The sequence below is a fragment of the Mollisia scopiformis genome (assembly GCF_001500285.1).
Source record: "Mollisia scopiformis unplaced genomic scaffold LY89scaffold_38, whole genome shotgun sequence".
Taxonomy (NCBI): Eukaryota; Fungi; Ascomycota; class Leotiomycetes; order Helotiales; family Mollisiaceae; genus Mollisia; species Mollisia scopiformis.
The window spans coordinates 218354-244954 of NW_017263618.1; the positions used below are offsets into that span (position 1 = coordinate 218354).

Sequence of the window (26601 nt, forward strand, 5' to 3'; positions counted from 1 at the left end):
ACCGCGACTGCCTCGACGCATTCTTCTCATCGTTTTACGTTCTATGTCCGATCTCCGCAATATCCAAAAACTTTCCTAGCAATTGTTGCCAAAACAAACCACGACTAGGTAGTTCCAAGTCAGCTCTGGAGCGCGAGGCTACGGCACGTGACAAGGTGTCCTGGCTCCTTGGTTGAGGACACAACTTCGTTAGCTCTCTGTGGTTGGGGTCATCTACTAGAATAATGACTACCCCGTGGTTGAAAGAGGAGGAGACTGGGAAATGGTATAGGAATCTGGTAGATCCTAGTAAGCTTTTGACTACCCTGGCTTCCTTCTAGCTTGTTAGTAAGAATTATACAGAGGGCCAGATTACTCGACGGTATGAGACTGAATTACATGCGCCGATGAATGGGTTTGAATATCAGCCATTGGATGAAGCCTACCAAGAACTTTATCAACAGGATTACATCTACCAGGTAGCAGCCTCGGAAACAATAAGGAGAAAGGAAAACAAACGTGGCAATCCGAAGTTTCATTTACGGGGAGCCACTCTCAAGAGCTGAATCCTCCGCGCACACCGAGACGCCGGTAAGTCTACTACTCGATTCACTTAGTGCGTGGCTGATATTAGGAATTGGCAGTTCACGAGTTCCAATGTCTAGCTCCAACGTCTCTAGTACGAGTTCACGAGTTTCAATGTCTAGTTCCAGCATCTCAAGCATAAATTCAAGAGGTCCAATGTCTAGCTCAAGCATCTCAAGTACCAGTTCACGAATCCCAGTGCTTTGGTCAACCCATCTTGGGCGTCTAGAACAAGACCGAGTGGCTAGCACACAACAGCCTAAAGCAAGAGAACCACATGTTTCTTTGGAAGATGCAGCACCGCAAAGCCATGACCAGCAATATAAACCTTTGGATACTCAAACCGAAGTACCAAAACGACCGCGATTCATCGCCTCAACTGAGGGTAATATTGAAGAGCTCGACCCTAGCTTTAGGATGAGGAATACCGATTGGGAGACATTTTTCACATGCGGGCGAGTCTTCAAAACTTTATGGACGGATCCTGCAGGCCCGAGAATTCATGCAAACGACACCAACCAATTTACAAGTCAGGGCAAGTTCAAAGTTGCCCATGGCCAATACGTCCTGTCAAAAATTCGCAGGTTCATTGTAGTCAGTAGCAACAGCAGCTCAAGTTCGTGTCAGTGCTTGCCAATAACCATATATGGTGGCAAAGGGTATCAGAAGCGGGCCATCGATCTAGCCGAGCACGGTCAAATATATTATGTTGACGAGGTAGATGGTACAGCTCCAGGAATTTCCAAGTTAGCTCTACGAGTGAAGCCTTCTAGGAATGGAGAAAAATTGGGTCCTAACTCTCTTGTCAACTACGGGCGTGCTTATTGTGTCTATAAAAACGTCAAAGTTAGAGACCTGGGTCAGCTCGATTCGACATCCCAGAAATTGCTGCGTCGGTACTACAAGGAGATCCACTTTCCTGTGGATGATGACTCTGATCCGGCTCCTCCACAGGGTTCGGAGCAGTATCGGGGGATGCAGGGCGTACGTTCAAGTTTGGACAGCAGTTATGAATCAGAACCAAGGCCTTCTTTCCAGTATCAACCCTTTGATTCGCACTACTCAGATGAGAATCCACTGCCACTTGGGTACAACGCTTCAGGTTACGAAATTCCCGAACAAACTGATAAACGCCCTGGTTCTCCTCCGGGAAATAGGAATCTCCCGCCTGGTTCCGACATGGTCGAGGAGCAGATATACCAAGTCTCAGAAGACTGGAACTCCAGAGACAGTCACGAGGGTGGCAGTAATTCTACCCAGTCTCGCCTGAGCGGCAAGAAAGAGAGGAGTGTCGAGGAGAGCGATTTAGCCCCCGAAATACAGGAATTGATGGCTAGAATTGAGCGATTGGAGCAAGGAATTACCACGCAAAGACATTCACTGTCTCGCACGTCTTCAGAGTCGAGTCTCAATTCCATCTCGAGCGGAGGGTTCTCCGTCGCCGAAAGTGCTCCATCTTCCGCATCTTCTTCGACCCCCAATCCATTACATTTGCAAAGATTTGTAGATCTCTTGTTCAATGATTTCGAACTGAATGATTTACTCGAAACTGCAAAACACCGAATATCTTTTGACAAATTCGAGATCAATTTTAAGCGATGTTTACGATTATTCTCAGAACATCTTCGGGCGGAGTCTGCTCCTTCTCTTCCCAGATATCTTCCTAAGTTGATTCGCAGATTAGTGACTAATGCTGCGTACACCGTTCGTCGCTCCCTCGAGCTGTCACTCCAGACAGAAGTACAAACGAAGGATGAGGCACAGCAACGAACAGTTCCTCTCGCAAAGCCACATGTAGAGGACATTAATGAGGCTGATGAGGATGACATAGGCGATCTAGACATTGAATTCGAAGAACAAGAACAAGAACACGAGAATGAGAATGAGAATGAGAATGAGGGCGTCCAACCAAACCTCGAGGCCATGATAGTGACCACCTCATCCTTCATGAAGCTTCGTGAGAATTTCAGGATTTTTCTCTCAGCCGACCACAGTCGGAGAGCCATTTTTGATTGCTGGCCGGCTGCACTGCCCGAATCAGAAACAACGGAACTTGTCTATTTCGTCCTCCCCGGTCTTGAAGATTACCTCAAATATCGTCTACCTGGAGATTGTCAGCTGGGGAGTTTTCTGGTTTTCATTGGGACTGACGAAGCCGCAGAGGCAATAAGCTGTGAGGAATACTTGTTGAGAGAATGGCCTGAGGTTGGGCGATGTGTCGTGGATTTCATCAATGGGCTGCTTCTGAATACTCAGCAAGGTATGATACACTGTTATATTGTCAAGAGAAGACATTGATTCAATATGTAAAACTAATCTTCGACATGTGCCAGATGCCCAAGAAGATACAGCTAAAATTAGCATGCGTCTATGCGCTATCGAAAATGCTAGGAGCCAAGCAGGCATTCTTATGATGGTTCAGACATCTTATTGCCGACATGGTCAAGTAGCTGATGCTTTGTCTTGGCTGAGTGCTGTTCTTCGAGTGTCCCCTCACCAGGAAGTCTGCACGTCGCGTGTTTCTGTACAAGCAAGGAACACAGATGCGTACTTGAAACGAAAACTTCAGAATTGTCCAAACAAAATCATTCAAGTCACTTTGAATGGCCTTGAACGACTGAAGCATCCGTCAACGTGTTGGCACTCATTGTTCCCTCACATCGTCATGGCACAAGGCTTTCCCGTTCGACCAAGAATGGAAGGTATTGGGCTCGAAATATCTTTTGCTAACGCTCTACATGCAAGCAAATGTCTAAGCTTCGTGGAATATGATAACGGATTGATTGCTCATGGATTGAAGTCTGTTTTGATCCCGATGGCTGAGTTGAACGAAGACGATGCCATTCAATGGCACTTTGAAAATAAGACTAAGGTGAGAATGCGAAGAATTTCCTCAATAGGTCAAATACTGCGCATACTCGCGGTTGAGGATTGGTACAAAGTTGCGGATCCAGGTTTATTAATGAAAAGACGGTGCTTCCTGGGATGGGTTGAGGAGGCAAATGTTGTCTTGGGCACGTCGTTGTACACGCCACACTTTCGACCATCTCGGGCTCCGTTGTGTCCGCGTCTTGCACATATCCAAAGATTTGAAATTACAGCTAGTGTGTCTGCAATGTCTTGGGCTACATTGCAAGGCACATTTATTCGAGAGCCTGTGGCAATATCGAGTTCTGTATCGACGTCTCAGATAGCCGATCTCCTCGATCTTCTCAATATGGCAGAAGATGAGCATGGCATAGTCTTTGAGCATGATGCCAGAACGGGATGGTGGGTCTCTCGTGCCAGCATTGTACTGCAAATGGCGCACTCGACTATTCAGACTTGCCATTATGATCTCTACAATGGAGATAATCAAGTGTCGAAGGATGATCAGCAATACTTTGCTCAAAAATTTTCGGATGGAGCTTCAAGCGCAGTTGCCGCTCTTAAGCAATGTCTTCATCTCAAGATTCGGAAACCAACAGGAGGCTCTGAGTTATTCGTAGTGGAAAACTTCTCCGAAACGATTGCAAGAATCTGGCACACGTTGAGTGACATTGCAGAAAGTCTCGAATCAACATCAAATGAGCTATATTTAGTCGGGCAATCTGTCCCTAGATGGCTTCTTGGTGTTGATCTGATAGATGCGATTAACAACAAACGACCGATGGCCATAAGACGTGTCGAGGTTAATCAACCTTGGACACATCTGACAACTGAGAGACCCTTGGTACTCTTTTGCAAGGATATCCCTCCACCGATTGTGGCTGTCTCTAATTCCTGCAAGTCTTGCTCTAACGTTCCTCCGCAGCAAAATCTGCTAGTAGCTACAGCTTCCACGGTCCACTCTTTGCTTGACTACCAGGACTATGGACTTGCTGAGGGCTTGAACTGGTGTGCATCAAAGAATCTTATAGACCGACATGAGAGTACCAGCAACGCGCCTGTTCAATATATCCAGAAGCTCCAGTCGAAGAAGAAGCCTTCATCTAATACAAAGATACGAGCTGCGGTTCAGTCATGTCTCCGCGGAGCTTTTATATTTGGCAATGGGACAGAGAAAAAGTGTAATGTGCTTTCGACAGTTCACCCCATCAGGACAACTCAGACAAGAGATAGTGCTGGCTCGGATAACTTTAGGAGGTCCGTATCTCAAATATCTAGCACGGCCAGCGCTACCTCCTCCGAGTTAACAAACACCTCAATTACATCTACTCAAGAGAATAGCGATCCTTCAGACGAGTCCGAGGCCGACGTCTCCAGCCCTGGCCTTGAAAACCCTTCGGCTGTAGCTCAGGATCTCGAAACACGATCGGAAAGGATCTCAAATACAGAGGTGGAAGTAGAACCGAAAGTAGCGTCAAGTAATAGTCCCTCGGATATGAGTGAGAAGGGCGGGGTTATGAAGACGGCTAGGTTATCCTCAATGTTCGCAAAAATTCGCAAAGATCGGTAAGAATGAAACCCACGACACAATCTGTTAGGTATACATATCGAAGGCATATCCGAAGATGAAGTCAAGGCCAAAATTTAACAACCTCAAGATGATTATATGTATACCTTGGGGCATAAAGATACATAGATCCGTCACCGTTCTCTTTCGTAGCATAATCACAGCCCTCAAATTGCCTTTTGTTGCACATGGGATTTATTTCGTTTTCCGGTCACAGATATTGTCGTATTTCAATTCTCAAAATATTTGCTTAGAGATGCACGAGTTTATGACTACTCCAAACTCCTAACAGACCACACTAGTCTAAGGAAAGCTTCCCTTCTCCGGCCCAAAATATCCTCGGGTGGGAAGAGCCCAAATGCCCTTCCCAGCACCATCCACTCCTGCTCCAGACACCGTATTTCCCCACCACTTCAAACTAATCGGGTTGTACCCAATAGCAAAGAACATCACCAATCCACTCACGGCCACACCCGCTGTCAGCGCCGCCGAAAGCACATAATTATACTTCTCCCACCACGCCAATCGATGTCTGGGCAACCAATACATAAAAACAAACGACAGTATCATGCCTGGAGTTTTATACGACAAATTGGACGGTGCCCAGTGCTGCACTCCTTGAATCACCAAGATAGGGTTAAGCCAGAGCAGAGAAGCGATGAAGGGGAATAGTGTTCGGTCCAGGATCTCGAAAGTGCGGGGTCGGAGCTTGAGTCGGAGGTTTTCTTTCACGCCGGGCAGGTATTTGGGCCCGTAGCCTTGGCCGACCAGGAAGATGAGGGAGATGCCGAAGCCGATTAGGAAGCACCATTTGAAGAGCGGGTAGAGGGAGTTGAACATTCGGTCGGAGCCGAGGAGGCCCCACATTAGGGAGCTGGCGTAGAGGGGGAAGCCGTCGTTTGCCTGGGATTGATGTTAGCGTTCGTGCAATGTCTTGATAAGAGAGGAACATATAAGTGAGAGATGGATTCGTGAAAAGATAGACTTACACATGTGAATCTGCTGGGCTGATCTGCTGTACAAAGTCCCTTGACGTTCGTAAGGATGAAATCCTGAGTGCCGACTGCAACGAAGCACGTGATAATAATAGTCCCAATCTGACTCCTGAACACAGCTCGAGGTGCTATCTTACAGTAGTGAGCCATTTTCTGATCCTGAACGTAGTTGTCTCCATAACCAGCCAATGCCCATGACCCCAGGGTCTGAGCGAAGAGAAAGGCGTTGGGGTTGTTGGGTAGGACGAAACCTGTGATGACTTGGATCAAAGCACCCAATCCTAAGTTCGTGCCAGTGGTGGCAGACAGGAATGACAACGGTACGGCGAAGACGAGATTGATACCAATCATCAAGAACACAAGCCACACCGGAGTATCGACGGGATAAATCTTAGTCCAGATAATCGAAACCACAATAGCGCACACAAGGATCAAAAGAAACCACCAATCGGGTACTTCCTTGTACTTGGACATCAGCCGGCTGTGGACGTCCATAGCGCCTTCGTAGTTTTTCTTCCCGTATCTTAGGCCTTTGTAGAAGTCTACGTATGCGGTTCCTACCGTCTTCCACTGGTTCACCATGATGTAGAGGAAGTAGACGGGGTAGAAGACGAAGTTTGCGCCAACTGTGAGGATGTAACCGGCGGAGTAGAAGGGCGGGGAGTAGGCTTGATAGAGGGTTTCGTCGAGTTTGTTGTTAACGACTACTTTCTGAGAGTAAAACACGTTAGCATGAATTGGTGGGGATTTTGACAGGGTCCTAGATGTACCAGGACATTCGGGGATAATAAATTGGAGAAAGAGACATACCTGTACATTGTAGGTGGTAGCATCGTTTGCGAACGCCGAAGAAGAATTGATGGGCAGGTAAGCCGTGTTGTACATATTCGAGTAGAAGATTCCAAGAATGATGAAAGCACCAAGGATGCTGCCGAAGTACATTGTGCAAGTAGCGAAGAAGGGCTGGGCGAGTGCAGCGTACGAAGATGTAGCAACGTTCCAATCAAACGTAGTAACTGGGTTGAACAAGCCCAACCCCGACTCAGATCCTGTGAGGATGGCCAGGGGTACATTCTTTGGGCTGATCCATGTCATCCAGTTAAATGTTGACATGGCGGTGAACAGGTAACCAGGAAGCCAGTAATAGAAGAACATGCTACCAGCACAAACATAAAAGAATCTATATCGAGAGATTGTCCATCCATTGATATTCTCTTTCGGTTCTGGTCGAGTCAAAGCTCTGTTCATGGCAATGGTCGGAAGAATCGTTGGCCAAAGTGCTTTCACGGGATAAACACTGAATCTTCTGAGATACCCAGCAAATCCCATGCCCATGAGCTGGACGAACAATGTAAGCATAAGCTGGTATCCGAATGTGACGAATTTCTCGCCATAGAACACATCGGACTTTTGGACCAGAATCATTCCATAACTGTTCGTGGTGTAGATCGCGATATTGTAAGTAATGGTTGCGAACATCTGTTCTTTGAACGTCCATCCACCAGGGTTCAGTGAATGACGGGTACCGAAAGCCGTGAAGCCCCAGTCGGGCAGGACGAGGGCGAGGAATTTGCCGCATGGGAACAAGAGAATTTGGATGACAGAGCCTCCCAAAGCTAAGATGTGTAAGTAAATGGGCTCATTCTCGGTGTCTTTTCCTTCTAGATTTGCACTTACTGATGGAAGGGAATCTGCTGTTAAAGAATGTAGCCATAAATGTACCTATTACCGCCCATCCGATCCCTAGAAAGTACGCTCGGAAAGTTTCAATTGGAACATCGACGTTGTCTAGAGGCTCTGCAACAGCGCGGACTCCTAATTACCCAATCTCTCAAAGTCAGCATATCTCGTTTACATAGCTGAGGAGAAAAGAGTTTCCTAGGATTTGAGACAATGAGATGGGTTTGCTCACCTGGATATGGAGAAGAATATCTCATCATTGTGGCATCTATCCTCAGATCGCGGTCATAGAAGTCCCCATACAGTTTTCGGCCTTGAAGCAATCGGACCATACGCTCTCGCATTTCGGACGGAAAATTCCAGTCGCTGAAAATAGCTGGGTCAGTAATTGACAATGAATACCGGAAGACATGGAACAGCAAAAGAGGATTTTGCCTTGTAATTGAGGCGTGTAGCTTTTCGAATGTGTAACAAAATTTGACAAATGAAAGTCCTTACTCGGCATGGAACTTGACAGACTCGTCGATGATCGCGTAGGCTTCCTCCTCAGTCATATTGTTTATGATGTCTAATATGTACTCTCCTTCTCCATTTGGAGCCAGAATCTCGAGCATTTCATGAGTGATTTGATCCCCCCATGCCTCATGCGTGTCTTCCCCAGCAGATTTAGGATGCTTCTCCGGGTCAGACGAGTATGGCTCGACGCCATCGTCAATGATTTCGACCGTGCCAGACATAGCTGCAGAACCAAAGAAGAGGAAATTCTGCGACCTCAGGATATATAAAACCTATATATGAAAGAGTCTGGTGAAAATCGTTGCTTTAAACAGGACGGCAAAAATTCCAAGATGGGAATCAGCGAAATATATGTTTACTGCATATCGGATCTATATGCGGACACTTATCCGGAAAGTGGGACGAATCCCTATCTCACTTGAGATGCAGCTCTGATCGACTCCCTAACTCCCATGCTTGCAGCAAGCAACGCGTATCGCTCGACCATGGCCTCGGATCCAATGCTACGAGTATCAAATCATTTGATAGCTTCATAGCGCACGATTGGTGGTCGTCTCTGACTATCGGATAACATTGCGACGAGGATTCATTATTGCGGGGAACTGAAGCGGGTCTCTCGACCTTGGAGAACAAAGAAGATCCCCAAGCCGACAAGTCGAGGCGCGTCCCACCTTTGAAGGTTTCCCAAAGCTTTCTCGACATACGACTAAAGCATTCTTGGCGTAACGTTACAGTCTTTGGGCCGACGATACTTGTGGCAAAGTGGAGTGCACTGCAAATACAGATGTACCTCGGGAGATAATGATTGCAACGTCAAAGCGCGGTTGCAGGTATCCTGTTCGAATGCTTCCGCAGTATGAATCAATATCAGATCAAGATAAGAGCAAGGAGACGAAAGAGGTGGGGTTCAAGACGCTAATAGGTCACGTGCATTACTAGCCTTGCATCCGGCTAAAGCTCGGAACAAAACCTGGGGCTGGAAAAAAGTTCAGATTCGAGATTTCCAACTTCTCAGCCAAACCCTACATTACCACCGCCGACATGAAACGAAAACTCGACGAGAACGATGTACCGGTCGTGGTGCAACAAGTTGAAGGGAAGAAGGAAGATGCTGGATTTTCTGCCCTAGGTCTGGATACTCGATTGCTTCAGGGCATCGCGAAGCAAAACTTCAAGATCCCCACGCCGGTTCAGAGCAAAGCCATTCCTTTGGCATTGGATGGCTGTGATGTGTTGGCGAGAGCGAAAACCGGATCAGGGAAAACAGCTGCATATCTACTGCCCATAATTCATTCTATCCTGAAGCGGAAACAGGTATGTCTCATTGTGCTCCGCAGGGTATTCATAGCTAATCAATTTAGACGTCTTCGACTCCATGCACATCCGCCTTAATCCTTGTACCTACCCGCGAACTGGCTGAACAAGTATTCAAAGTGGTCGAGTCCTTCTCGACATTCTGCGCAAAAGATATTCGAGCGATCAATCTTACACAAAAGGTCTCTGATGCTGTCCAACGATCGCTACTGGCGGACTCTCCAGACATCGTCATTGCGACACCAGCTCGAGCATCAGTGAACGCGAATTCAGGTGCTTTTTCCCTTGACAATCTCGCACATTTGGTTATTGATGAGGCGGACTTGGTTTTGTCATATGGCTATGATGAGGATCTCCAGAATGTGGCTAAGGTTATGCCGAAGGGAGTACAGACCATCTTGATGAGCGCAACTTTGACCAGTGAGGTCGAGACTCTGAAAGGGTTGTTTTGCAGGAATCCCGAGATTTTGACATTGGAAGAAACCGAAGAAGCTGGTGAAGGAGTGAGCCAATATGTTGTCAAGTGAGTAGTACAGTGGAATGCGTGTTGCAAGCTTTACTAATAAGTTACAGATGTGCCGAGGACGAGAAGTTCTTGCTAGTATATGTCATATTCAAGCTGAAGCTGATCAAGGGGAAATGCATCATATTTGTGGGCGATATCGACAGATGCTACAGACTGAAGCTCTTTCTGGAGCAATTTGGAACGAGGAGTTGCATTCTCAATTCAGAACTGCCGGTCAATTCGAGAATTCATGTTGTGGAAGAATTCAACAAAAATATCTACGATATCATAATCGCATCAGATGAGCACGAGGTACTTGGAGATGAAGATGCGGAGAAGGTGGGCGATGGAGATGAATATGCCCCAACTACGAATGGAAAAGACCCAGCTACGGAGAGTGAAGCGCCAACAAAGAAGAAACGGAAGACTGTAAAAAAGGACAAGGAATATGGAGTGTCACGGGGCATCGACTTCAAGAACGTTGCTTGCGTACTGAATTTCGACCTCCCCACATCGTCCAAATCATATACCCACCGGATTGGACGAACAGCACGAGCCGGCCAAACCGGAATGGCCCTATCATTTGTCATTCCAGCCGAGCAGTACCGAAAACACAAGCCAACCAGCATCGAGTCAGCAAAGGATGACGAGAAAGTCCTCGCCAAGATCGTCAAGCATCAATCGAAGAAGGGGAAGGAGGTCAAGCCATACAACTTTGACATGAAGCAAGTAGAATCCTTCAGATATAGAATGAATGATGCCTTGCGAGCCGTCACCGGGATAGCCGTCCGCGAAGCCCGGACGACAGAACTCAGACAGGAATTAGTCAAGAGCGAAAAATTGAAGCGGCATTTCGAAGAGAATCCCGAGGATCTGTACCATCTTCGACATGATGGCGAACTTCGGCCAGCTAGGGTCCAATCGCATTTGAAGCATGTGCCTGATTACTTGCTGCCGAAGGAAGGCAAGAAGGGTCTTACTGGCGATGTTGGGTTTGTGAGTTTGAGGAAGACGACGGAAAATCGGATTAGGAAGGCCAGGATGGCTAATAAGGGGAGGGCGAAGAAGAAGAATGGAAGGAAGGTTGATCCTTTGAAGACGTTCAAGGGGAAATCTCGAAAGTGAGAGATGCATTAGCTGTTGTGGATACCAATGAATGAACTTTGAGAGCAGCATGAATGTTTGACTGTCACTTGTGACTTAACCTGCTTACATTGTCCTACAAAGTCTGGGACATGGATATTCTATGTCCCAATTTCCACAGCATTAACTCCAAAGGGAAGACACATCTCGCTAGATCTCGTGTGCTCTGAACAAGAAAAAGAAAAAGAAGTGAGTAAACAAAAAGATAGGAGCCACCCACCACTTGTGCCACCCGGTGGGAGGCAACCATTCATCGCTCTAAGGGAGGATAGCAATAGTGCGTATTTAACGCCATACGACACATGTGAGAGTTGTGTGAGATTGTGCACAGGAAGTTTGCCCTCATAGAAGATTTTGAATGTTGGTCTTTGAGTTGGATGTCCGAGTATGAGTGAGTGTTTGGTTCCGCTTTGGAGAATGTAATATATTTTCTTTTCAATATGATTTACAGACATTATGGGTGACAAAATGTGTCATGAGCATAAGAGCATAGAGCTTCTCACTTCTTTGATATACGTTGCTAATATTTACTTGCACAAGCAATATCGGCGTTCACTAGCATCGCTGAGCCAATGGGTCAAACTAAAAAGACCCTTACCCCTGCTCGATAGCCTTCAACATCCTCGGAGTCGTGTCTTCATCAAGAAGCTTGAGGTAACGCTCTTTACAAACTTCGGTCAGCTAATTTAACAGCTTTCGGGACCAACTTACCACAACTCAACCACCGCTTTCCCACAATCCGCAAGAACTTCCTCAGAGTCCTCAACCTTGCCATTCCGTCGTCATTTGCTGCATCGAGTCCCCTCGATAGCCGCTCCGTTGTGATCATTGCCGCTTTGTACACCAAGAAGGTGACGAGCGGCGGGAAGGAGTTGAAATCAATGGAGCGTGTTCCTACTGTGAAAGGTTCGACTGTACTGGTTATGGTGGAGAGGATGGAGAGGAGAGACGTTGTGGCGAGGGAATTCCAATTCTCAGTTGCGTTGCTGGCTGAGAAGGATATCTTGGTGCCGTTCTCGAATGCTAGGAGGAGCGCACTGCCTAAACATCAGCATCGACGAGATTACCGCACAAACATACGGCTCAATCTGCGAGGGCTGGCTGGCATCTTACTTACATATGACATAACCCCAAAGTGCCGGAGTAGAGGTGATCCTCTGCCAGGATCTCCTCGGTCAGAAGCGTCTGAAGGGTAGTTGACGTTTTGACCGTCAACATCACCTCTTCCAAGTTGAATATCTGCTCGGACGTGGGGCTGTTTATGGTGGTGTGGATCTTGTCCAGCATAGCGGAAGCTTCCACCAGGCGCGCGAAGCGGGCCCTAGGGCTGTTTTTATCTTGATTGGGCTCGTGTGTTGGGCAAAGGGCTGGCTTCAGGAGGTTATGAAGCCATGCGGTTCGAGAGCGGGTTAGTGATGAGCGTGGGCCCGATTCCGTGGCGATGTATCTGGACGCAATCATGAGATGGAGCTTCCAGCTGGGCTTCGTTTCTGGAAACTCTGAGGATGAAAACTCACCTATCCAGGACCAGAATGCCGCACCAAGTCAAAATTGTCTCTTCCTCACTGACTGCTCCAGCTGAACCGTGAGGTTGCAAGACATCTCCCGTAGGATGATCTTCAAGTGCGTCTACAGCTCTCACCGTGGCTCCAATAGAGATATAAGCAGCTGGGTAAAAGCCATGGCTGACTTCGAAAAGAGTGATCAAAATTCTTGATTGAACGATGGGAAAAGAATTCAATCCAAGTCCTTCGGCCAAAGCGAGGCTACTCTTGGTTTGAAGATACAGGGTTTCGAGTTCAGAAGTTTTGCCGTCACTGTTGACATTCATAGAAGGGCTGGTGGTGAGAAGTAAAATGGAAAGGCAGAGTAAAGCAACATCCAGAGAAGTCTCGTCCCATGTCGGATGGAGTCGGTCCTGTAATCGGTATGCAATCGGAAACCACGGCTCGACTGCCCGGCGATACGCTGCAACGGCACTTTCTGGCGTCAAGGGCTCGAGTTTCTGAATGGTGGCGTTCTTGAGCTGGTTTGGTGCAGTTGGTTCTGAGACCAGAAACGTCCCTGGTCCTGGCGATTGCGAAGGGGGTGGGCTCAAGCGCGACGTCTTGGAGACCTCATACTCGCATCTTCGACGGATTCTGCACGTCGTCTCGGTCAGCAACATTGTACTGTACACAACGAGTTCAACTTAATAATGGTTCGAATCCTGTACCTTGTACAGCGTCCACAACCGGGGACTGCGCGGTCGCATCCTCTCTTCGATTGGCTACATCGGGTACAAGCTTTGTCTGCAATCATCGCACGGCCCTGGGTGCTCATGTTTCGTGATCGGGTGAGGAAGAATGCTTATCACTGTACAGAAAGTTTTTCTCAGAGTTGACGATGGAAGGAGTCGGTGCCGTTGCGAATGTGAGGCGGGAAATGTTACCTATGTAAGGGCGGATGCCCGCCAAGAAGCGTTCTGCAGGTGCGGGGGATGTGCGGACTCGGATCGGGACTTTGGTCGGGGTATGGCGGATCTTGGTCGGGACGCCGTCGGGAGGACCTTCAGATGTCTTGATTCATCAGGCCGGAGCGGCGGAAGTCATAAACCAATCTACCACTCAGTCAGACACGCAAATATGTATAAAGGACATCTACTCGCTCCAACAATGACGGACACTTCATCAGCATTTCTTATTAGCACAGCAAAACCATCTACGCCAACACCAATTTGAGTAGAAGAACTGCAATACTCCTGTCTTACGCAATCTTCATCATTTCAATAATCAACTCGGTTGCAATTGCCGGTGTACGTATCAATTCCACCAAGAAAATGTTCACGGAGAATAATGACTGACTGACAACTGGACCAGGCGTCCGGCGCTCTTGGACCTCATGTCCTCAAAGGCCTGATCGACACCAAATTCCAGGTCAAAATCCTCACCAGATCCAAGAAGCCTGGAGAATTCGATGCATGCCCAGGTGTTGAAGTAGCGGAAGTGGACTTCACATCCGTGGAGTCTTTGACTGCTGCACTCAAAGGCATCGATGCAGTGGTTTCCACCGTGGCCGGAACAGCCATCAAGTACCAGACCGTGTTGATTGACGCAGCTGCCGCTGCAGGAGTGAAGCGCTTCATTCCCTCCGAGTATGGCTCCGTCACCACGAACCCCAAGCTAGAAAAGTTCCCGCTCTATGAGAATGTGTTCATGATCAGACGCCACCTGCAAGAAAAGGCAGACGCAGGACTAATGAGCTGGACGGTGCTCGCATGCGGCGCCTTCATGGAATCCCTGCTCGTGCCAGGCGCAGCGGGCCTGCTTGATTTCGCAGAGCGCAAAGCGCTCTTGCTCGACGAGGGTGACAACCGACTCAGTTGCAATTCCCTTGCGACGTCCGGCAAGGCCATCGCTGCAATCTTGAAGAACACGAAGGCCACCAAAAATCGGGTCGTGAAGATTTCCGAGGTCATCTTGACACCGAATCAGCTGTTGAACATGGCGCAGAGAATGAGGCCCCAGGACAAATGAGAGGTTACCAAGGTAGCTGCGAGTAAGGTCTTGAAAGAGGGTCTGGATGGAATCAGCGCGGGCGACTTTAGCCCGGCGACCATTTATAAGATCATCCAGGGTACGGGACTTGCAGGTGAAACGTACGGTAGTGCGTATGATGAGACTGACAACGAGCTTCTGGGAGTCAAGGAGTTGACGGAGGAAGATTTGAAGAAGATTGTGGCTGAGAAGCTTGCGTAGAGTTGGACTGTCAGGAAGAGGATACGACGCACACTTAGAGTCGCAACTTAAGAATATAAAGATCTCTACTCTCTCTAGCCATAGAGTTCTCAAAGCAGCTGTGAGATGACTGATCTTAAATAAAGGAATTGTAGACAACTACCAGTATGGGATGTCAAATAATAAATGTTTCAGATCGAAAGAATTCAACTTAAGTGCTAAGCTGTTTTTGGTTGCTAAGATTTACTAGACGGGTTGAGGTTTGACCTATTGTCAGAGACCTCTGACTTGCCCAGGGCTAGTTTCGCTCATCTTTGAGGTGAAATCAGTCTAGCTTGGGCTCTAATTGGGCTTGTTCAGGTTGCACAAGAACACGATCAGACTTACTTTGCCGTACCTCAGAATATTCCCTTAGCACTCATGCTGCACCCTACGTAATTTAGTTTCGAGTCAAGGAAGAACTTTACAGGAGGATGAACTTTGCTTTATTATCTACTAACGGCTACACTTTGGCACAAACATGAAGTTATAGACTTTTGTTTAGTAGCAAACCAAAATTGTGTTTCGTTTAGCAATTAATATTAACTCACCTTAATTACCGTCTCACTTCCCGTAGCTCCTCATTTTGCACAACCTTTAATTCCACCTAACTTCTTCTTTCAAGGCTATATATACTTATTCCTACTCGTGTGCTTCGATATTGGAGTTAGTGAGTGGGTTAGTGAGTGAGAGGAGTAAGAGTAGAGCAAGAAAACAAACATTCCCTTATCATGGAAAAATTTAGACGAAGTTGAAATGCCTTCCCGTTCATAATTCTCCAAAACTCACTCGCTTTCTTTTACGCAATTTCTCCACTGATTAATTCTCATTCATACTTGTACACTGCTGAAAGAGTAGGCATAAACCGTTATCAGTAAGTAATGCTAAAGTGCGAGCAGTGCTAAGGCGCGGAGCGGACAGTGCTAATGTGCAAGTAATATTTAAGTGCAGGTGTTGAGTGGGTTAATACGTTTGGTAACAGCGTAAGTTGAGTTGATCTTCATGCTAGACGATTCTTATTTGCTAAGCAATTCACTCTTTCTCCAGTTACCCGATGACATTCTGCAATTTGACCTTACGAGTAGCGGTCAGCCGTATACCGGCATTGTCATTAATACAGATTCTTGCTTTATTCTAAAAGAAAGCATAGAATTTCTCATGCTTTTCTATTACGCTGTACTAACATCGCCGCTATTGCTATCGATAGAGATTTTTTGCATTGCCATAGCAGAAAGTCTACTTAGGTCCGTTTTCTCACGGTTCCTCCTATCTTCTCGCCTAAATCTTAACGCTATTGTTATCGATAACTATTTCATTTCACTCTAGAAGAAAGCGTACACTTTCTCACGGCTTTTCTATGTCTTTTCTTTTCCAATGTATTTATAGCTAATAACTAATCTAACTTAGTTGCCGGCGTTCGATCATCTCGGGAGTCCTTCGCTTCCCGGCTCTTTAGATTTCAGAGGCTTATTCCGGCTATCGCCTCAGATTGAATATTAAAACTGTTGTTATCAATAAAAGTTCTTACTTCACTTTAGAGATCATATATTTTCTCACGCTCTTCCCTTCCCATTACATTGTCTAAACGTCTACTTTCCTGACCCGTATCATAACGTTAGTCTCAAACGCTCTTGGATTTAAGCAATACAACGTGCTTGAACTTCTTTAGTCTAGAACTAACATGTATAGGAAACTAACATATCTCTTAGGAAGTCTGTCAAGCTTGTGAATCCTACTGGTCTCTGGTGCTATTTTTCGAGCATGAAATTACTAGCAGTCAGTCTCATACCACAAACGAGCTTGTAGCTCTTTCAAATCAAAATACAAGGAGGAGGCAAAGAGAGGATTTACATTAGCCATCTTCTCAACCTAATCAAGGGACATTCGATCAATAGCTACCATTCACTAACACTACATATTAGAGGAAGTCACATCACGCCACCTCTGCCTTTAGCAGTCCCGAAGAAATATTCAATCGTCAGCCGCAAACCATTACAAACAAGCATCCACGGAGATTTTCTCGCACAATTCTACCTCGAGAAAAAGATATCAAGCAGAACAGTCTTGGAGGAAACATCACTATTAGCAGCTAAATCATTAAAAGGATCACAGCCTAGCACACCTTGTCATAAATTTCACTGGGTTCGGGAGACCATATCAATTTACCCGACCGCCTAGCACACCTTGTCTTGAAATTCACTAGGCATAGTTCGGGAAAAAGACATCAATTTACCCGACCGCCTAGCATACTCTGTCTTGGATTCTATTAATCGGAGTTTGGAACACGACTACGACCTACTCGCCCGCCTAAGACACCCTTTCTTGAATTCGGTTGATTATAGCTCGAAACAAAACTACAACCTACCCACCGGCTTAACATACTTTGCCTTAAGTTTCATCAATAAAAGTTCTGAACACAACAACAACATACCCGCCCGCCCAGCACATCCTGCCCAAACTCCATTAATCAGAGTTTGGTCAACAACAACCTATTTACTCACCTAACCCACCTTGCCTATTCTATCAATAGAACTTGGAATAACAACCAAAGCCTCCCCGGTCGCTTAACGCAGCCTTCTTGAACTCCATTAGCCGTAGGTCGGAACAAAATTACCCCTTGCCCGCTCGCTTAGCATAGCCTCCCTTGTATATCAATACCATTGATCGGACTTCTGGAAACAAAAACAACAACCTACTTTCCTCTTTACTTCTCCACCACCTTCACAATTCCAACCACAACAACCCCCTTTATCCAAAACACCCCAAAAGCAAACATCCAATGGCCACTGTACCAACCACACCAGAGAACAAGTATATCAAACTCATGTCTCAACGCACACCGGAGCAAGATCGACAACTCCAAAAGCGAGTTCCACAATTGGGATCACCATTCCGTGGAGGCTATGGTAACCCTCCGAGGTCGGGAAGCAACTCTCGTCAGGTATCAGTCGAGCCCCCTCAGATATCAGTCGACTCCTTCAGCAATCCAGAAGAGCGTCAACTTCCTAAAAGACCACAAACATTCGACCAAGACTACAACCAATACAATAACAATGCGGAGATGGAATCCAGCTCGCATCCTTCACCGATTGCCAGATCACTTGCAGTAAAGCGTCCACGACTTGCGAGTCCATATCGGGCACCAGAAAGCTTTGAAAACGAAAGCCAATACCAGGAGCCACCAAGACGAACCTCGACCGCTGTCTCAAATTATTCGTTTTCGGAGATGGTGCGGGGTACTGGAGATAATTCACCGATGGATCAGGAAAGTTTGCCTGGACTGTCATATTCCCAATCCCGAAACGAACTATCTACACCTGTCCAAAACAAAATGAACACCTTAAGTCGCGGAGAAGAGAGAGGTAGAAGTCGATCTAGAGCACCCACGATCATACGATCAAGAAGTCAGAGTGCTTCTCGATTTCAGAACTCTCACCCAACTCAAGTCTCTTTGCCAGTGGGTTCGATCTATCAACAAGAAGGTGAGAATAATACAGGCAATCCTTCTCCAATCATCAACGACTTGTTCAAGGGAAAGAAGTCAAGCAGAAACCAAGATTTTCGTCATCAGTCTGAGAGCCATTCTACAACATCCGACAAGTGGTATCAAGAGGGAATTTTCGGTGCCACCAAATCTGCACAGGAGAACTTGACTGAGCACTCATACAAGTTGAAGCCGAAGCAGGAATATTCTACTAAACAACCCCGCACACCTCGACGTGAACGTGAATATAGTATCATGGATCTCGTTGCACCAGACCCACCGCAGGCACTCAGATCATCCATGCCTCAATGGCAACCGTCGCAACCATCAGAGCGACCGTCGCAGCACCCGTCGCAGCAATCGTCGAAGCAATCGTCACAGCACCCGTCGCAGCAGCTGTCGAAGCACCCGTCGCAGCAATCGTCGCAGCAACCGTCGAGGCATCGAACACCAGAACGACCCAGTCTGACAGAAGAATTGTTCCTTTCCCCTACGTTGGCTACCACAATGATGGAATATAGTCATCCTACACAGGCTAAGACTAAAGCAAACGATGCAGAGATGTCTTTGAACACTACCAAGCCAATACATAAGCCCAAAGTTCATGAGCGACCGATGAACGCTGAAGCTATGAGACAAGAGCTTGCCGCGCAAACTATCATTGACAAAGAGCTGAAAGGAAAAGAGGCTGCCCTGGACGACGATCTGTTTGGTAGCACAATCGAGGAGACATCTGAAGAGATGCAGATGCGCATTGCCAACGAAAGAGCTGAGAATGCGAAGAAGCGCGAAGAATTAAAGATGGAGATCTTGCAGAGAGAGGCTGAAGCTGCCGCCGCGAAGAAAGAAAAATTGAGAATTGCAGCAGAGGAAGCCGCCGAGGAGAAGCTCTCGAGAGAAGAAGTAGAGGCTCGCAAGAAGGTCAAGAGAGATGAGGAGCGGAGACAGAAAGCATCGGCTGAGCTTGCGGCGCAAAATGAGAAGAGACGATTGGCAACAGAGAAGATTGAACAAGGCCGGAAGGAAAATGCAAGATTGGCAGAGGAGAGGGCAAAGGAAAAGGAGAGTCATGAGCGTATTCAACCTGATGCAGAGAACATGGCAAGAATCCAGGCCAACAGAGAGGAGGCCAAGAAGCTTGCCGCGAGCTTGAAATCCGCTAAGATTCCAAGCACGCTCAACAACAATGCAGCGCACCAGGGGCTTTCGAGAGCACACGAAGATGTCTTGGGCGAGCCAGAGGAAGAGAACTTATTTGTTCCTGAGATGTAAGTTTATTGTCATCAAACATCGTGACCCGGAAACTAACATTCGCTTGTAGGGCTGAAAAACAGCGCGCTATGACCAAGTCGCTTGAGCCCCTGAATGTAAGCGAGGTTTTTAGGCAAGACGACATTACACCTCAAAAGTCACTGTCCACGCAAAACAGCATTATAACCCGAGAATCTTTGTCTGTGCGAGACGACATTACAGCACGAAAATTACTGTCACCGCAAAACAACATTACAAGCCGAGAATCTTTGTCTGTGCGAAACGACATTACAGCACGAAAATCGCTATCTATGCAAAACAACATCACAGCTCGAAAGTCACTATCGACGCAAAACGACATTACAAGTCGAGAATCTTTGTTTGCGCGGAACAATATTACAGCGCAAGAATCACTATCTACGCAAAAAGAAATTACAGCCCTAGATTCCTTTTCTGCGCAAGACGACATTACCGCCCAAAAATCGCTGTCCATGCAAAACAACAATATAAAGCGAGAATCACTGTCCACCCAAAATGACATCAAGAACCGAGAATGGCTATCCCCGCAAAACGACATTGAAACCCAAAAATTACTATTTGCGCGAGATGAAATTTCAAACCAACAACTATTATTTATGCAAAACGACATTTCAAACCCAAAAAAATTATTTACACGACACGATATTTCAAAACGCGAATCATCAATTATGCGAAACGATATCATGGAGCGAAAGACACCTGGCGGACGTAGTGCGAAACAAAAAGCGGAGCGCAAAAGAAAAGATGACGAGAAATATCGACAAGCGAAATTCAATGAGCTATTCATGAAGGCGGAGGAAGATGCAAAAACCACTGGAATACCAGTGGATCGTGCACAGGTGAACGCCGATGTTGATGCAATCATGGAAGCGAAAAGTGTATGTATTCCCGAGCTCGAAAAATATCTAGATTCATGCTAATTTTAGCATATAGCAACATCTAGCTCGCCTAGCCGCAGCTAAGGAACAGCGAATCAAGGATGCCGCAACTAGCCTAAACAGATCCATGCCTGCTACTCCCCAACGATTCGAAAGTCAGTCATCTTCTACCCGACGATTTGCAGACGTGCCTTTGCCAAACACCGAAGATCGCACGAATCACCGACACGTCCAAGGATCAATGTCTTCCGCTCAACGATTTGAAGAGATGTCAGATATTGAAGAGCTCACTATCGAGCAGCAAATGCGTCTGGCCAAGAAGAAGGCATCACCTGGTCGAGGCCGTGGAGCCTCTCTCCGAGGCACGAACACAAACATGGCATCATCTGGTGGTCGAAGCCGCGGAGGCTCTGTCCAAGGCGCGATGGCATACATGGGATCTGGTGGAGGACGGGAAGGTGCTTTACGCGGTATGAATACAAGCTTGACAGCTCGTGGAGGACGACAAGGTGTTCTTCCAGACAGGGCACGCCAAGGACTTATTGCTGCTACCGGCTACAAGAAGATCGCTGCCAACACCGTCGGATATGATTCGGAGTCAGAGGAGGACCCCACGGACTTCCCGAAGCCGAAACCAGGATCATTGAAGAAGACAGGCGGCTACGGTGTCAAGGAGAACTCTAGCAAGTATTTGGAGGACGATAGTGAGGACAATGATGACTTCATGGATACGGACGAGGCCCCACGCAGTCAACGTGTACCAGCCAACCGACGAGGCGCGAACCATGGACCAATGAGACAAACCAGCGGCATGACCTCAGGAAGCACTGCTGCCAGAAACGTTGCTACTGCCCGAGCTGTCAGCGAACGCCAGAATGCAAACCTTGCAGTCCAACAACCCGGCAACCACGGGTCCCCAGGCAGTCGTGTCCTTCAGTACGTTGTCTACCAAGCCATTACGACTGACGCCTTCGAGACTACCACCACTGAAGTAGCTGGAGAAGTCAATGTTGCCAAGGCAGAGGTTGGACGTTATCCCAGTGTCAACGAAGCCAACGAAGCTATCCGAAAGCGTATGGCAAAGCCAATTTCCCGACCCCACGCTCATCATGACTCGGTCTATGACAATGGTACTGGGCTCCTCAAATGCACTGTCAAATACGACGAGGACGCGCAGAAGCAGATTATGGCTTGGGCAGAGTGTCAGATCGTCCACAAGAACCCCATTCCCGATAGCGTTCTCGACCGCATGGAGATGAAATTCGTTCCCAAGGTTTATGCTGTTGTGCAAACCATCACCAAGGAGAAGGTGGATGCTGCCACTGGCCAAGTCACATTCTATGACGAGACAAAGACCCCACAATCCGCATTCACCGTACGAAAGATGGCAAACAACAACGCTTCCGAGGAACTCTGCGCCTACATCAAGCCTAAGGCCCCCAACTACGACCATTTCAGCCAATGGCAAGGACACGTTGCGGCGATCCGGGAGGCTTGTGTTGAATGCAACAACATTGGCAACGACAACGATGATGGTGGATGGTTCAGTGCTGAGGTTGAGAATGATGTCTGTACTTGGATGGATATCAAGAAGGTTTGCATTCAGGTGGTCCAGCAGGAGATTAAGGGCCCGGTGAACTGAGGCATTTGAGATGTACATTATGTATTATAGAATTCGCCTGACTTTTGCCCGAAATTCGAGCATACATAGCATAGAACCAATAAATGCCTGACTTTATGAACTTTCAATGTGTGGCATGTGCATCCAGACAATTAACTTATATTGATTTTTTCAAAGATTTTTCAATTGTTTAACTTTATAACGGACAATTTCCTGAGCAAAAGTACTGAAATTTAAATTAGAAAAACCGTGTTTTCAAAGTTTAAACTTTGGACGAACAATTTCTTTAGCAAAAATATTAAAACTAAAATTAGCAAAATCGTATTTTTATATACTAATTTTATAATAAATAATATTTTTAAATAAAAATATTAAAACTTTAATTATAAAATTTTTTATTTTTAAAAATTATTTTTATAATAATTATTTTATATAATAAGAAAATAATAATTGAAATTAAATAAATTATATTTTAAGAATTTATAATTATAAAAAATATTATAATTTAAATTAAAGAAATTATATTTTAAAGTTTTATTATTTTAATAAATATTTAATAAAAGAATTAAAATTAAAGTTTTTTAAAAAAAAATTTAAAATTAATTTTAAAAAAAATTCAATATTATTAATAAAATTATTGAAATTTAAATCAAATAAATTTCATTTTCATAGTCTGAATTTATAACAGACAATTTCATTAGCAAAAGCACTAATATCTAAGTTAAGAAACTATACTTTCACACATTTCAAATCTTTTCTCCACTATTCTGAAGAGTATACAACTCAAACTTCCTCATCAACTCTCCCCAACGTCCCCTCACCCCACACAACATCCAACTCAACATCCCTCCACTTCTCCCTATCAACCGTATACGACAGCTCAGCCAAAATCCCCCTCCCCTCAGCAACAACCAACTTCTCCTCCTCCACCACCCCCAAACTCCTCATCACGCCCCTAAACCCCCCATTAACCTTCATCGTCCCAGCCTCGACCCCCTTCTCCCCAACCTCAAACCCCAACTGCACCAGCACCGCCGTACACAACCTCCCCAGCCCCCTCCCCTGCACCGAAACATCGAGCACCACACCTACATTAAAATTCCCATTTTCCAACAACCACAGATCTCCGTACCCGACAAACTTCCCGTTCTCTGCAATCAGGACGGCGAGTTGGTGGTAGGTGGTTAAAGATTTGTTGTAGTTGGTAATAGTGCGGGTTTTCCATGCCGAGATGTCGGAGGGCGTCCAGAGGAGCGATTTCACGTCGTCCATGTGGATGTTGTTGGCGGGGTTGGTGACGAGGGGGAGCCAGTGGGAAATGTGGGAGGGGGTTGCGCGCTGGAAGGTTAGGGCTGGGTGGGTGGGTGTTGTGAGGGTCCAGGGGGTGAGGAAGTATTTTTTTGCGGAGGGGGAGGAGAGGTGGGATGCCATTTTGGGGAGGTTTTGAGAGGATATATTTTTGGGGTGCTGTTGAAAGTGGCAATGGATTCTGAAATATGTATAACGTCTTCGTTTGTAGTCTGCGTTGTAGCTTTTGACTTGTTCTACAACTGAATGCTGTATCAGTGACTCACATAGCGGATGAGAAGTAAGCTGTTTTCCACCTTCCTCATTGGATGATCTTTCCTGCATATCTGCAGGCACATGTACTAGATTAGTGCTGTGCCACAAGCCGAGTTCTTGACGAGGAGCAATCAACCCGTGGCAGGGAAGTAGAAAATGACGAGAATTCGGAAAAAAGATTGCAATGTCAGTCATCTCGAAGCGAGCATTTAAGGGGGGTGCACAGCCAATCGCTGACAAGCATCAGTTGGCACGTGACTAATACTATACACATTGACTCAGGGTATTATAATGCTTCAGAGTTATTGCGCGTATCATTAAATCTTTGCACAATTCATAAGAAAGTTGCTTCTGATCTTAGGTAATGCAGCGACTACTCAAGTACCGAAATTCGGCTAACCATCTCGCTCTCGCTGTTACACCAACCGCCCCTTATCTCCCCAACCGAGGCCCCTACATTTGAGGCTTAGGTTGTATAACCTCTGGTCTGAGTCCTGCGACGTGCAACAAACAGTTACCGAGTGCTCTGATTTGCCGGATGTCTGCCGGTGGGCGTATAGTCAATGCAACCCTGAGGCCACCTGGGGCTGTACAGCAGGGCTACTTTGAGCGGATGTCGTCATATGGCTTTTTTGGACAATGTACTCGAATACAGGTGATATTGCGCTTTTGCATGAATGTCTTGGTCGGTGGAGGAGTTGGGGTAGATGATCCTGGGTTGCGTTGAGGGATGGGAGGTGTTGACCATGATGTGCGGTTGGGGAGGGATCACCCGGAGGTTTTGGGGGAACCTAGAGATGGTGGATGAGTTATAGGGATGGGAGAGATGAGGATTTGGGGATATTGTTTGGAGTTTTTGGTGAGGTGTGGCAGCGAGAGACGAAGCGCAAAGCGTCAGAAGGATATCGGTAGGTGAATTTCTGATAAGCTACATTTGTTCAAAATGGACTGCATTCACGTTGGTATCTGCTGTGTCATTCTCTAAGGCGAGAAATTTGAATGGCAGTGCCGTCTTCTCAGAGGTAAGAGACATCCTCAATCGATTTTCTCCAAGGTTGTCGAGTAAAGTCTTGGGTCTCCGGGATAGAGCACTTCTATCGTCAACATCATAGCGATGCCTTGAAGCTCTAGTTCTCTGCTTCCAGTACATACGTCTATTTGTATCCGCTTTCAACTCTTCATATCTTCTCGCTCCAAGCATTGATTTCTTTTCGAATCTCGCTCAACCTCTTCTGCTGTTTCTCATACTTGTTGTACATATCCTGGCACACGCTATCCGCTTCCACATACCTATATCAACATTAGCACACTCCCAAATCCACGCATAGGAATACAGAACATACCTCCACGCCTCACCTCCATAATTCCCATACTTCTCATACTCCCCATAAGCCTCCTCCTTCGCAATATACGCCTGTCCACACTTCAACTGCTCCTCCTCCTGCAAATCCTTAATACGTTTCTGCTCCTTCCTCAACCACGCAATCTTCTCCCCCACCTTCAGCGCCTCAAACTCCATCCCCTTAAACTCTCCTTTCCAGTCATCCTCGCCCTGTTCTTTCTTCCCCGTCCCATCTTCCGCACTCCTCAACGCAAAGCCCGCGCCTTGTATAATCCCGTTCCTCTTCCCAAGCCCGAATAATCCGTATCCGAGAGTCAGAGAGCCTGCAGTAAGGCCTGCGAGCTCCCATGGGTTGAGCTTCTTGTAGTTCGAGTAGACGTATGCGGCGATGCCGGTGTAGCCTAGACCGGCGATCAGGCTATCGATGGCTCGTGGAGGGGTGGGAAGCTCGTGGGGGAAGAGAGTTTGGTGTTTTTGTTGGCGGATGTGTGTTCGTTTTGCGACGATGGAGGGACGGCGGTTTTCTTCTCCCATGATGTCGTGTCCGTTGTGTAGGTCTTCGTTTCTGGCACTTTCGAGGAGTTCAGGGCGGGTGGTTTTGAGGAGGATGGGATTGGAGATAGAGAGAAATAATGCTGAGAGGCGACATCTTTATAAAAGTCTGCGGTCTGAGAATTCTTAGTTGCGTGATAGTGCTGTTGGTGGTGAGAGAAAATGTGGTTCGGAGCTCCACAGCTTTATCAGAAATGGTGGGTCGAGAATGACATCATTGGCCCACTTCCTCTTATACACATCCTTTGAAAGCTCAAGAATGTATCCTAACCTGGAATTTTGAGCATGAGACCTTAGTCTCCATAACATGCAGTTTTCATGATTGAATAAATACATTGAAAGTTTAAAAGTACTGAGTTGTGGAAGTAATCCAGGGGCGGCTTCGCTTACGAGTTACAGCGCTTCACTCGCCCCTTTTCAACCCGAGCTAAACTAGGCTCGATGGACCGGCCGAAGAGCTCCTCGTCGAGCGGGATGGCGTTAGCCAAAGCCGCGGTGAAGAGAAGAGACTTGACGAAGCTAAAGAGCATCTTGAATAAATAAAAGGCCGTGTATCGCCCTGATTCAAACCTGACACAAGATCGGGGAATGGTTGATAAAACAGCAGGGCAGCCTGAGTTTTATCTTCCCCTCTCCATTGCCAAGATAAGGGTATCGCAATTCAGATGCACTTTACAGCTTTTCAGCCTAAGTAAACTCCCCGGTCAATAATACCATGGACGTAACAATCGCCCAGAACTTGATATCGGCCCCACTGCTTCAATTCGCGGAGAACGAAAGGCACGGAGCACCAGAAAACAGCACAATTTTGTCCCTAAGTTCAATGGGGAAAGGGATAGACCAAAATAGCCAGATTCCGTAATGAAGAATTTCCGAGAAAAAGAGATATTGGGCATAGTCGTCCGGAACAGGGTAAGTGGTCGCTTAAATACCCATATTGCCTACAAGTGCTCGCCAGAATGCT

At 46.6% G+C, this 26601-nt stretch overlaps 6 protein-coding genes across 6 annotated transcripts; 3 read left to right on the forward strand and 3 right to left on the reverse strand.

The window, feature by feature from the left end:
• Positions 1-334: 334 nt before the first annotated feature.
• Positions 335-5186, forward strand: LY89DRAFT_369328 (uncharacterized protein). Its single transcript, XM_018207051.1, has 3 exons — positions 335-570; positions 624-2824; positions 2898-5186. The coding sequence occupies exons 2-3, from the start codon at positions 637-639 to the stop codon at positions 5000-5002; spliced, it is 4293 nt and encodes a 1430-aa protein (XP_018061512.1). The 5' UTR covers positions 335-570; positions 624-636; the 3' UTR covers positions 5003-5186.
• A 109-nt stretch (positions 5187-5295) lies between these two features.
• On the reverse strand, positions 5296-8507 carry LY89DRAFT_369319 (OPT-domain-containing protein). The gene is made up of 6 exons (XM_018207050.1): positions 8173-8507; positions 7907-8040; positions 7672-7809; positions 6805-7610; positions 5989-6705; positions 5296-5902 (listed from the first exon to the last, which is right to left on the reverse strand). Exons 1-6 carry the CDS (start codon positions 8409-8411, stop codon positions 5303-5305), a joined length of 2634 nt encoding a protein of 877 aa, XP_018061513.1. The 5' UTR covers positions 8412-8507; the 3' UTR covers positions 5296-5302.
• Positions 8508-9153: 646 nt separating this feature from the next.
• Positions 9154-11177, forward strand: LY89DRAFT_631704 (ATP-dependent RNA helicase-like protein dbp9). The gene is made up of 3 exons (XM_018211282.1): positions 9154-9504; positions 9552-10027; positions 10078-11177. The coding sequence occupies exons 1-3, from the start codon at positions 9232-9234 to the stop codon at positions 11132-11134; spliced, it is 1806 nt and encodes a 601-aa protein (XP_018061514.1). The 5' UTR covers positions 9154-9231; the 3' UTR covers positions 11135-11177.
• A 382-nt stretch (positions 11178-11559) lies between these two features.
• Positions 11560-13548, reverse strand: LY89DRAFT_631706 (uncharacterized protein). The gene is made up of 5 exons (XM_018211283.1): positions 13368-13548; positions 12670-13293; positions 12270-12599; positions 11864-12189; positions 11560-11814 (listed from the first exon to the last, which is right to left on the reverse strand). The coding sequence occupies exons 1-5, from the start codon at positions 13472-13474 to the stop codon at positions 11747-11749; spliced, it is 1455 nt and encodes a 484-aa protein (XP_018061515.1). The 5' UTR covers positions 13475-13548; the 3' UTR covers positions 11560-11746.
• LY89DRAFT_789952 (NAD(P)-binding protein) lies at positions 13538-14956 on the forward strand (the record flags this gene model as incomplete). The annotated part of the gene is made up of 3 exons (XM_018223313.1): positions 13538-13587; positions 13844-13946; positions 14011-14956. 3 exons carry the CDS (start codon positions 13538-13540, stop codon positions 14665-14667), a joined length of 810 nt encoding a protein of 269 aa, XP_018061516.1. The 3' UTR covers positions 14668-14956.
• Positions 14957-22963: 8007 nt separating this feature from the next.
• LY89DRAFT_702552 (uncharacterized protein) lies at positions 22964-23611 on the reverse strand (the record flags this gene model as incomplete). Its single annotated transcript, XM_018217263.1, has 1 exon — positions 22964-23611. One exon carries the CDS (start codon positions 23609-23611, stop codon positions 22964-22966), a length of 648 nt encoding a protein of 215 aa, XP_018061517.1.
• Between the last annotated feature and the right edge of the window lie 2990 nt (positions 23612-26601).

Bases quoted from the DNA above. Each gene is read 5' to 3' on its own strand.
- LY89DRAFT_631704 (XM_018211282.1), top strand. From the start codon at position 9,232: ATGAAACGAAAACTCGACGAGAACGATGTACCGGTCGTGGTGCAACAA. The intron at 9,505-9,551 runs GTATGTCTCATT...TAATCAATTTAG, and splicing joins CTATCCTGAAGCGGAAACAG to ACGTCTTCGACTCCATGCAC. The intron at 10,028-10,077 runs GTGAGTAGTACA...AATAAGTTACAG, and splicing joins GTGAGCCAATATGTTGTCAA to ATGTGCCGAGGACGAGAAGT.
- LY89DRAFT_369319 (XM_018207050.1), bottom strand. From the start codon at position 8,411: ATGTCTGGCACGGTCGAAATCATTGACGATGGCGTCGAGCCATACTCG. The intron at 7,810-7,906 runs GTGAGCAAACCC...TTGGGTAATTAG, and splicing joins ATATTCTTCTCCATATCCAG to GAGTCCGCGCTGTTGCAGAG. The intron at 7,611-7,671 runs GTAAGTGCAAAT...TACACATCTTAG, and splicing joins CAGCAGATTCCCTTCCATCA to CTTTGGGAGGCTCTGTCATC.
- LY89DRAFT_631706 (XM_018211283.1), bottom strand. From the start codon at position 13,474: ATGAGCACCCAGGGCCGTGCGATGATTGCAGACAAAGCTTGTACCCGA. The intron at 12,600-12,669 runs GTGAGTTTTCAT...GATTGCGTCCAG, and splicing joins GGCATTCTGGTCCTGGATAG to ATACATCGCCACGGAATCGG. The intron at 11,815-11,863 runs GTAAGTTGGTCC...AAGTTTGTAAAG, and splicing joins AAAGCGGTGGTTGAGTTGTG to AGCGTTACCTCAAGCTTCTT.
- LY89DRAFT_369328 (XM_018207051.1), top strand. From the start codon at position 637: ATGTCTAGCTCCAACGTCTCTAGTACGAGTTCACGAGTTTCAATGTCT. The intron at 2,825-2,897 runs GTATGATACACT...GACATGTGCCAG, and splicing joins GCTTCTGAATACTCAGCAAG to ATGCCCAAGAAGATACAGCT.